At 29.5% G+C, this 11,829-nt stretch overlaps 1 protein-coding gene across 1 annotated transcript in view; it reads right to left on the bottom strand.

Annotated features, from left to right (window-relative positions):
- rftn1b (raftlin, lipid raft linker 1b) overlaps positions 1 to 11,829 on the bottom strand; it is a 134,264-nt gene that overhangs the window by 37,731 nt on the left and 84,704 nt on the right. The window contains exons 5-6 of the mRNA XM_073846978.1: positions 9,938 to 10,334; positions 7,640 to 7,716 (exon numbers count right to left, since the gene is read on the bottom strand). Of these exons, the coding sequence (XP_073703079.1) occupies positions 7,640 to 7,716; positions 9,938 to 10,334 (474 nt within the window). The remainder of the gene's footprint in view (positions 1 to 7,639; positions 7,717 to 9,937; positions 10,335 to 11,829) is intronic.

Below are 11,829 nucleotides of genomic sequence, written 5' to 3'. Positions count from 1 at the left end.
CCACTAAGCATCATAAAACCAAACTAAAGCTAGTCTTGTCAGCAGGGTTATGAGATTTGTTGCTTTATTCATGCGTGTTCCTTCGCTGTGGTCCTTCACACATAATTAATTAGCTTGTAGATGGGTTTAACAACTAATTAGCCGATGTCCTGGTCTAACGGAGGTGAGTAATTAAGGAAATTAGGTGATGTAGTGGCAATTTCCAACGAGTATTTAGGAGCGTCGTTTCTCACTAGAGCAGCCCTGCACTTGAGAGAATTGACCATCCGTTCTTCTCAATGAGATTAGGTTTGCTGGAAAACAAAACGCTATTTACATCTGCCACAAAGAGAAAGAGAGCGCACCTAATGGATTACGATAGTCTAAGATGAATTTGTTTGTGTGCCTGGTTTACCCAGTAAAACCTCCCTATTTCCAGACCTGTATTAGAACTAATGGGAAATTGACCGAAAAGATAAATATGGATGCACTTTTGTTCGGGCAGCGATCATTTAGATTGCCGCTGACTGCATTGAGTCATTAAGGGTCTCTGACAGGACCGAGAAAAGCCAACGAGAGAGAGCGATCTGAATGGCTTTCCGAGCCGCATGCATTTACAACACAACTCTCAGCAAGAATGAATCATTAATTGTTGTTTTACTTTCGCTCGGGTACAACAGGTTCTTCCCATAAACCCATTTCCTGTAATGTCCACAGTACATGTGCAGCACTTTATTGCAGACTGGTTTTTATTTTATTTTTGCCCTTTTTATGAATAGGGGCCAGTGCGAGATGGAAATAAGGAGGATTTGCATCCCCAGCATGAGGACCACAGATGAGAGTATTTGTACTTCTAGGCCTAAAAGTCGAAAAAGGTAAAGTCAAATAATATTTTGAATAAACATCCGTGTGTGTGTGTGTGTGTGTGTGTATATATACATATATATATATATATATATATATATATATATATATATATATATATATATATATATATTAGGGGTGGGCATAGATTAATTTTTTTAATCTAGATTAATCTAGATTAAATCTTGGAATTAATCTAGATTAAAATGGCTAATTTGAATTCTGATGAAGGCATTCAGAATATGCGTGCTACCCAAATAATGACTAAAAGTAAGTCTTCGAGAATGGGCCAGGTGGCGCATTAGATCAGGCGCTCATCTCCTGTTTCCAAAATGCATCACAAACTGCTTGACAATTGCATTTACAACATAATTAATTACCTATACAAACTTGTGTAACCAAGTACTTCTGCGCAAAAGGCTGCACAACGTGCACGTTGCCGTTAAATACACAGAGACGTGCACGGGAAAGAATAGCCTATCTGCGTGCATAGTCTTCGATTAAACTGCGTTGCTTTTAGAAGCGTCAATTCAGTTGTTGCATATAGTTTAATGTCTTTTTATTTCGGGATTATCAAAGTAAATTATAACTCAAACTTGAGATTTTACTGGGGCACAGCAGATTTTCACTGGGGTGCGTGCCCCAGTAAAAAGGGTCTAACAGCGCACCTGCCCTGAAGCGGCTTTATATCTGCATCCATGTTTGCAGACTTTGCACGTCTCATTTGATGTGTTAATTTTACAGAAGTTGAAGACTCGTTCTCGCCCCCTACAGTGCAATTCGACTAGATATACGTACTCCGCGCTCAAATATCAAGGTGAAAGTCATCATATCTTGCGTATTTTAGACCCAGCTCCCAACCCAACTTTCAGAATAGATTAACGGCGATATTTTTTTTATCGCCCGATAAGAGTCTCGCGTTAACGCAGCACGTTAACGCCGATAACGGCCCACCACTAATATATATATTAATTAATAATTAATACTAATATATATATTATTATTATTATTATTTTTTTTTTTCTTTCTTTGTAATATTGCAATTTACATATATAAGTATAAAAAATATATATATATATATGGACATCCTCCCCTTATTTTTATTACTCCAGTGCAGAACATTGATTTATATTTATATATGTAAATTTAAAGTATTTATACATCACAATAGTATTTGTAGTACTGTAGAATTTTTTTTAAATTTTATTTTATAAATATTTTATTTTTATTATTTTATTTTTAATCTGAATATTTGAATGTAATATTTTAATAGGAATATTTTAATTATAATTCATATTTTATTTTATTTATAGGATTTGTAGTACTGAACTTATTTAATATTTTTGTAAAATTTACTTTTTTATTTGTATAATTTTATTTTTAATTTAAATATTTTATTTTTAATCTAAATATTTTAATGTAATATTTTAATATGAGCATTTTAATAATTCATATTTGTTAATATTAATATTTTATTTATAGGATTTGTAGTACGTACTTTATGAATTTTTTGTAAAATTGACTTTTTTTGGTAAAATTTTATTTTTAATTTAAATCTTTTTTAATTGTATTTTAATTGAAATATTTTAATTTAATATTTTTTATATTTTGATAATTAATATTTTTATATTAATATTTTATTTGTAGTACCTTATTTCATTAATTTTTTTATTATTTTATTATAAATTTATTTTTAATTAAAATATTTGTATAATTTTATTTTTAATCTAAGTATTTTAATATTTTAACAATAATATTTTAATAATATTTAATATTTTTAAAATTCATTTTTATTTTATTTATTTATAGTATTTGTGGTACTAACCTTTTTTTTTAATTAATTTTATTTTGATATGAATAATTTAATAATAATTAATACTTTTTAAATGTTAATGTTTATTTATTTTATTTATAGGATTTGTAGAGCTGACCTTATTTAATTTTTTGTAAAATGTTTTTTTTTCTTTATTTGTGTCATTTTATTCTTAATTTAAATATTTTATTTTGATAATTGTATTTTAATTTATTAATTGTATATATTATATATATATATATATATATATATATATATATATATATATATATATATTTTTTTTTTAATATTTATTTTATTTGTAGTATTTTATTTCATTTATTCATTTATATACATTTCTTTTTACATGTATATTTAAATATTTTAATATTTTTGTTTTTAATCAAAGTATTTTAATTTAATATTTTTAATAATAATAAATATTTTTAATATTCATATTAAATAATATAATTTTATTTTTAATCTAAATATTTTAATGTAATATTTAATTAATATTGTATTGTTTTAAATTAACATTTAATTTGTTTTATTTTATTTTTAGTTTAATTCATTGCACTACAGTACTTTTCTTAAACTTTTAGTATTTGTTTTACATTTTGTCTAGTATTTTACAGTTAAAAGCATTCATTTTGCAATGAGATGAAAATTTGGGGATGATAATGTGATTTAATTGTAAAATTATTTTTTATTTAATTAAAATATATTGCAATGGGAACGTGATTTAATTGTAATGAGAATTTTTCTACATAAAAGCTGCACATTATTTAAATAGAACTGGCTGGTTGCAGCTCTAAATAATACAGTTCATTAGACACAATGTGTGAAAAAACTAATGCTCTCCACACATGAAAGCCATTGTCTCTGTGACATCTGCTAACTTCCAGAGGGTTTTGGTAAAGCGTTGGACATTCAGTGGGTAAACAAGCCCACAAACGACCCCTGTTGCAGGCCTCCAAGTTCTGTGATCAACCCTTTTGACAAGGTCAAACATGCTGGATATCTGCGGTTAGCACTGCCAAGGAACGCGACATGTCATCAAGCGTTTGCCTAATCCGCGTTTGAATTGCATCATATCAACACACAAACACAACCCCACAAGTCCTGACCTCCGTTTTCACAGGAGCCCATAACTATGGAAATATTCGGGGGTGGATTGCATCCCACGGCTGATCGCCAAAGTTACGGCTTAGATATAAATAGTTGCTTTTTTGACTCAAAAGAGCAAATCTCCAAACACTTCAAGACAGCTGGTCTATTTTAGCATTGGCGTAGGTTTCTGATTGATTCCCTTAGTAAGTTGTGTGTTAAAACAATGCAGACAGTATTGAACACAGTCCAAAGAAACAGCACTATCAATGAACGCAATTCATATTTAGTTAATTTCCTGAAATATTGCTCACTTGTACTTAGTCTGTGCTTTTGTTGGTTAACCTTACTGCACTTTACACCTACCATTACTTGTGTTATTTTAGTAGCTTTGAGATACTATTTTAGTTTTTTATTCATATTTTGAATTAATTTCTTCAAAGGCACTTAAGAGGTAATCTTTCTTTCCCCATTTTCATTTTAATTTACATTTTGTTATTGTTGTGTGAATACTATGAAAGCCCATTTCCACCACTAAATACAAAAAAAGGGTAATTGCGACTTTTTATCTCACAATTCTGACTTTTTTTTGCAATTGCGAGTTTACATCTCGCAGTTCTGATGTTTTTTTAATATAAACTCGCAATTGCGAGTTATAAAGTCATAATTGTGAGTAATATACTCGCAATTGTGAGAAATTAGGTCAGAATTCACTCTCAATTGCGAGTTTATATTTTGCAATTGTGACTTTTTCCTATAGTAATTGCAATTTTGAGAAAAAAGTCAAAATTGTGACTTCATATCTTGCAATTCTGACTTTATATCACGCAATTCTATCTTTAACATTTTAATTTACATTTTGTTATTGTTGTGTAAATACTATGGAAGCCCATTTCCGCCACTAAATACAAAAAAAAAAAAAAAAAAAAAAAATTGCAACTTTTTATCTCACAATTCTGACTTTTTTTCTTGCAGTTGCGAGTTGTTGTTTTTTTTCTCAGAATTGCATGATACAAACTCGCAATTCTGACTTTTTCTAAGAATTATGAGATATAAACTCGTAATTGTGAGAAATTAAGTCAGAATTCACTCTCAATTGGGAGTTTATATTTTGCAATTGTGACTTTTTCCTCAGAATTGTTTATATTACGCAATTTTGAGAACAAAGTCAGAATTGTGAGTTCATATCTTGCAATTCTGACTTTATATCACACAATTCTGACTTCATTTATCAGAATTGCAAGTTTGTATCTTGCAATTGAGTTTATGACTTACAAATCTGACTTTATAACATTTTAATTTACATTTTGTCATTGTGTGAATACTATGGAAGGCCATTTCCGCCACTAAATACAAAAAAAAGGGAAATTGCGACTTTCTCACAATTCAGACTTTTTTTCTTGCAATTGCGAGTTTACGTCTCGCAGTTCTGATGTTTTTTTTTAGAATTGCGTGATACACACTTGCAATTCTGACTTTTTATAAGAATTATGATATATAAACTCGCAATTGCGAGTTCTAAAGTCATAATTGTGAGATATAAACTTGCAATGCAGTTGTGAGAAATTAAGTCAGAATTGCGTGATATAAACTCAGTTGTGAGTCAGAATTGCGAGAGTATTTCTTGCAATTGTGACTTTTTCTCAGAATTGCAAGTTTATATCACGTAATTCTGAGACAAAAGTCAGAATTGTAAGTACATATCTTGCAATTCTGACTTTATAACTTGCAACTGTGAGTTTATATCACACAATTCTGACTTCATTTATCAGAATTGCAAGTTTGTATCTTGCAATTGAGTTTATGACTTACAAATCTGACTTTATAACATTTTAATTTACATTTTGTTATTGTGTGAATACTATGGAAGGCCATTTCCGCCACTAAATACAAAAAAAAGGGAAATTGCGACTTTCTCACAATTCAGACTTTTTTTCTTGCAATTGCGAGTTTACGTCTCGCAGTTCTGATGTTTTTTTTTTTAGAATTGCGTGATACACACTTGCAATTCTGACTTTTTATAAGAATTATGATATATAAACTCGCAATTGCGAGTTCTAAAGTCATAATTGTGAGATATAAACTTGCAATGCAATTGTGAGAAATTAAGTCAGAATTGCGTGATATAAACTCAGTTGTGAGTCAGAATTGCGAGAGTATATCTTGCAATTGTGACTTTTTCTCAGAATTGCAAGTTTATATCACGTAATTCTGAGACAAAAGTCAGAATTGTAAGTACATATATCTTGCAATTCTGACTTTATAACTTGCAACTGTGAGTTTATATCACACAATTCTGACTTCATTTATCAGAATTGCAATTTTATATCTCGCAATTGTGACGTGAGTTTATAACTCGCAGTTCTGACTTTATTACACAATTGTGAATTAAGTCAATTCTGAGAGCATATGTTTTTTTTCTCCTCAGATTTGGTCTGTATAACTCACAATTGCTAGTTTATATCTAACAATTCTGAGAAAAAAGTCAGAATTTTAAGTTTATATCTCACAATTGTGACTATAACACTCAATTACAAGTTTATATCTTCCAATTCCGAGGAAAAAAAAAGTTTGTACCACGCAATTCTGAGAGAAAAAAAGTCTGAATTGTGACATACTGTAAAAAGTCACAATTACATTTTTTTTTTTTTTATTGAGTTTTATTATTTTATTCAGTTTTTTTTTTTATGTAGAATACTTCTATATTTGTGTATCATCATTTATGTATTTTATGTTGGGATAAGAATTAATAGTTAGAAAAAAAGAAAGTCAATGCCTGTACCTTATTTTGATAAAAGTATTTTTACATGAATTTATTTTTTATAATTTTTTTAAAGTAGTGAAAATTAATTTTATTGTTCCCAGTTTTGATTAAAAAACTGTTTCTATTAATTTCTATTTAAGAAATTAATAACATTTCTATGTAAGTTTTGACAATTTTAGTAGGTTAGTTTTTTGTATATATATTTTTTGTTTTATTTATTTATATGTATGTTTAGACAGACAGACAGACACGTTTTTTTCCAAGTGATGAAAATAAATTTTAGTAATTTTTGTTGTGTGTATATATACATATACATGCATACATACATACACACACACACACACACACACACACACACACACACACACACACATATATATATATATATATATATACATATTATGCAAGTGAATATTTTTTTATTTCAAGTAATGAAAATGTAATTTTATGATTTATCATGATCTTTTTTTTTTTTTTTTTCAAATATTTTGGATATAAATGTTTGTTTTTCTACACTTTTCATTTTTAGAAATACCTAATAGAACCAATGGCTTAAAAATGCTAGCTCTTTTGCACAGTTTTAGGACCACAACCTGAGCAACTTCTCATTAAAATAATGACTCAATTTTAAAGGACCTACGAAAGATTTCACATTCATGCTCCTATTTCTTTTTCATTTTGCTTTAAAATGCTAAATCTTGTGAGATTACCCCAGAATATTGGCTTTATAATTTTTCATTTTTACTATGTAAAGCACTTTGAATGACTGCTGTGCATGAAATGAACTATACAAATAATTTTCCCTTTATTTCTGAATGCAGGTTTCACTCGATGGCTTTACAGCGGCGGCACGGGACGTTAAAACCCTTTGACAAACCTGCGCTCCATCTGAGCTCTGAGCATTTCACACTGCTGACCAGCGCCATTATGTTTTATAGATGTTCACCCAGAGCATTAGAGGGACTTGAGCGGGGAATGACTATATTTATCAGCGGTGGCGATAAGTCATAAAGACGCAGCGCTGTGCCAAAGGACTCCTGGCAGCTGTCATTTTGTGGTTGAATGAGAAAAATTGGTGTAGCGTGAGGCCACCGGTGGCGACAGTAGGATAATTCCACCGCTGACGAACTCACTTCCCCATCCAGATGGAGATTCGGGCTGCTGCCGGCACAGGACTCCCAGCATGCACCGTTCACATGGTACGCCGATTCTTGCACACAATGCCACAGTTTTTGCAAAAAACATGGCTCCCTAGCTAATGTTGAGAACGAGGTTTGCCATCTGCTTGCTGGCGGAAAAAGAAGGGTGAACAAAGCCTAATCTAGCGCCCGCTGTGTGGGTTTTCGGAAATGCCAAGTCTGGCCAATCCCATACGTCAAAGCATTGCTTAAACCCTGCGACAATGCTTTTCTTGAGACAAAAATGAGATGCTTTCATAGTGTGTGACACCCAGAAGACAAATGAGTTTTGATCTTTCTAACTGTGATCACCACTTCTAGAAAAACAGCCGGCTTTAGGGCTGGGCGATAGATTTGCAACTGTTGCTGGCGGTATTAAAATTAAGCAATATTGTACATATTATGACACATAAAGTCTCTTTAGACTAGTTTTACCAAAAAAAAAAAAAAGTCAGCTTAAGGGAATGAAAATGTGAATTTTAATAATAATTAATATTAATATTTTATGTATTTTATTTATAGTATTTGTAGTACTGCCTTTATTTACCTAATTTTATATATAAAAATACTATAATTTTATTTTTAATTTATTTATTTGCATATTTTTTGTCTAAATATTTAAAGTCAGCATTTTAAATATTTTTAATAATAACTAATATTTTTTGTTAAATTATTGCGTTACAGTATTTTTATTAAAACTATCCATCCATCCCGTTCTTTCCCTAATTTTTATTTTAATTTATGTTTTTTAATTGTTGCGTCTATACTTGTATTTGTGTATCATCATTTTGTTTATTTTTTAAAACATTTTTTAATATTCATATTTTAATAATAATGAATATTTTATTTTTATATTTATAATTTAATTTATTAGATTTGTAAATATTTATTTGAACATTCAAAAAAGGTCTGCTTATTAAGTAGTGAAAAAAAAGACAATGATTATTACAAAATAATTAAAAAAAACATAATTAAAAAATTACAAAATACAAGAACATATATGGGATTATGTTAAGTGTTAAGGGAATAAAGTGCACAATATGATGACTTCTAAAGGCAATTTTTGAAATGTCTATTAGTTTATTTGTTTGCAGTGAAACTATAGGCTAATGTATTTGAATTATAATCATTTAGTTTTTTTTTTTTTGGACAAATATTGATATGTAATTAGTCAAAATAAAAATGTATTTCAATTTAATTAAATGTGTAATTGACTGATTGCCCTAAAAGGAAAATAATTAAATATTCATAAATATATTCATGAATATTCATTAATTAAATATGAATGAAAAACAGTGCTAAAAACATTTTAAAACAGTTTTGATTATTTTAAAACAATATTTTTTAAATCTGTTAAGATTAATGTTTTTGATCAATTAAATTAAGCATTTCAGTTACTTGTAAACCATTTAATAATAAAGCAGCACATACACAACTTTAAAATTATGCTTATAAAAAACCTTTTTTAAATATAATTTTTAGTATTATTATTTTAATATTAATTAATATATTTTTGAATATTTATCATGTTAACAATAATATTTAATAATAAAGCAGCACACACACAACTTGGAAAAATGTTTTCTTTTTTTACAACTGTAATATAGTTATGTTATATTTAAGAATTTTAATATATTTATTCAGCAAGGATGCATTAATTTGATTTAAAGTAAATATCCAATACTTTTCCAGTATTACAAAAGCTTTTATTTCAAATAAACGCTGTTCTTTTTGAATTTATCAAAGAATCCTAAAAAACTAAATGCATCACAGTTTCCATACAAATATGAAGCAGTACGTCTGTTTTTAACATTGATAATAATCAAAAATGTTCTTGAGGAGCAAATCAGCATATTAATATGATTTCTGAAGAATCATGTGATCTAAAGACTGGAGTAAAGATGCTGAAAATTCAGCTTTGGATCACAAATGTAAATAAATTTTAAAATATATTGCAATAGAAAACAGTTATTTTAAATTGTAATAATATTTCACAATTTTACTGTATTTTTAATCAAATAAATGCAGTCTTAAACATCTTAAAAGATCTTCCTGACCTTTTTTTTTTTTTTTTTTTTTTTTAGAACAGTAGTGTAAATACTTAATATAATTTAAATATTATCAAAAATATACCAAAAAACATCACCCAGCCCTGGCTGACATCAAATGTTGGAACTAAAAGACACTTTAACTTTTCTAAAATATAGTTATGAGAGATGTAGTTTGACTAAATGATAAAGACAATCAACCCACCACTCTTAGTCAGGGCCAACCTGCGGGGTTTCTCGGTTGTGTCTGTGAGTTTGGCCGTGTCGTTGTTGTTGTGTGTCAGTGTGTCTCCTGATTTCTCAACAGAGAGATCATCTCCTCCATCTCCACCTTCAGAGGCTTTCACGTCCTCTCTCAGAGCCTCACCTCCCCCGTTTCTCCCTTCGTTCTCCGCTCCGGACTCGTCTCCCAGCTCCGGCTCCTCCAGGGGACTGGGGCTGGGCGTCAGCCCGGAGCCGTGCAGCGAGCTGGGGCTGGAGTGCAGGGAGAGGGAGGGTTCCTCTGGTTCTCCTTCGTGCCGTAGCACGTGTGGGCGTAGGCCAGCTGGCTCCTGGATGAAGCCCACAAACATGATGCCCTGATCCGCCGCGTCCTGGATCTGCTGAGAGGAGAGATATTGAACAGAGTAAGTCTATATATTTTGCTTGCCAGATTAGACCAACATGCATTTCCATGCTGGTCTGGTTGGTGCTGGTTTATCCTGCTCACACAATAAGATTGTTTACTGTATTTGACAGTTAAACAATTTTAAATCCTTAAGCCATCTTTCCCATGTGCTCTGAGAACAAAACAAGCACGTAGCCCTCAGTCATTAACATATGAAAAACCATTACGAACAAAAGAGTTTCAGCTCTGATTTTAATGTTTGTTTCTTTTTCAAAGAAATGTATCTTCTGCTCATCAAGCCTGCATTTATTTGAGCTAAAGCACAGCAAAAACAGTAAAAATTGTGAAATATTTTTACTATTTAAAATAACTCTTTTCTATATAAATATATTTTAAAATGTAATTTATTCCTGTAATGTAAAACTGAATTTTCTGCATCATTACTTCAGTCTTCAGTGTCACATGATGCTTCAGAAATCATTCTAATATGCCGATTTGCTGATCAAGAAACATATCCGATGATTATCTCAATAATATTATCTTATTATTATTTCTGGTTAATATTTTTGTGGAAATTGTGAAACACTGCCATTTAAAATGTAGAGTGAGTAAGATGTAAAAAAAAAAAAGTGACAGTAAAAACATTTTATAATATTACAAAATATTTATATTTCAAATAAATGCTGTTCTTTTAAACTTTCCATTTATCAAATAATCCTACAATTAAAAATAATTATAATAATATTAATGTGACACTAAAGACTGGAATAGCGACTGTTAAAAAATCAGCTTTGCATCACAGGAATAAATGTGGTTTTAAGATATATATATATATACTTATATATAAACTTTTTTAAATTGTATTAATATTTCACAATTTTACAGTTTCTAATTTATTTTTGGTCAAATAAATGCATCCCTGCCTGGTGAGCATAAGAGTAATAAATATATATTATTATAACATTTGTAACTAGTGCATTCTGCAAATATGAGCTTACATAGTTTATGATGTCCTCATATTTTTGGATTTTACTGTTTATGTAGTGTGCTGAGCTCAGCAGATCTTCTCAAAATGGTTCACAGACAACATCTTGAACATTTCTATTTGAAAATATTTAAAAATGTAATTTCTGTGATGCAAAGCTGCATTTTCAGCATCATTACTCCAATCTTCTAGGTCACATGACAGTTTAATAAACAGTTTTCAACATAATTAATATTAATTGCTTAACATTTTTGTGGAAATCATGAAACATTAAAATTTGGAGTAAGTAAGATTAAAAATAAATAAATTAATACATTTATTCAGCAAAGGTGCATCAAAAGTGACAGTAAAAACATTTTACAATATTACAAAAGATTTATTATTTCAAATAAATGCTGTTCCTTTAAACTATTTATATTCATCAAATAATCCTGAACAAAGTGTTATCACCTTTTTCACAAAAATATTAAGCAGAAAAAATGGCTTAAAAACATTGATAATAATC

This window comes from Garra rufa, chromosome 9, assembly GCF_049309525.1.
Source record: "Garra rufa chromosome 9, GarRuf1.0, whole genome shotgun sequence".
In the NCBI taxonomy this organism is placed as follows: Eukaryota; Metazoa; Chordata; class Actinopteri; order Cypriniformes; family Cyprinidae; genus Garra; species Garra rufa.
The sequence above is the reverse complement of the archived record's forward strand: the minus strand, read 5'-3'. Positions and strand labels throughout refer to the sequence as shown.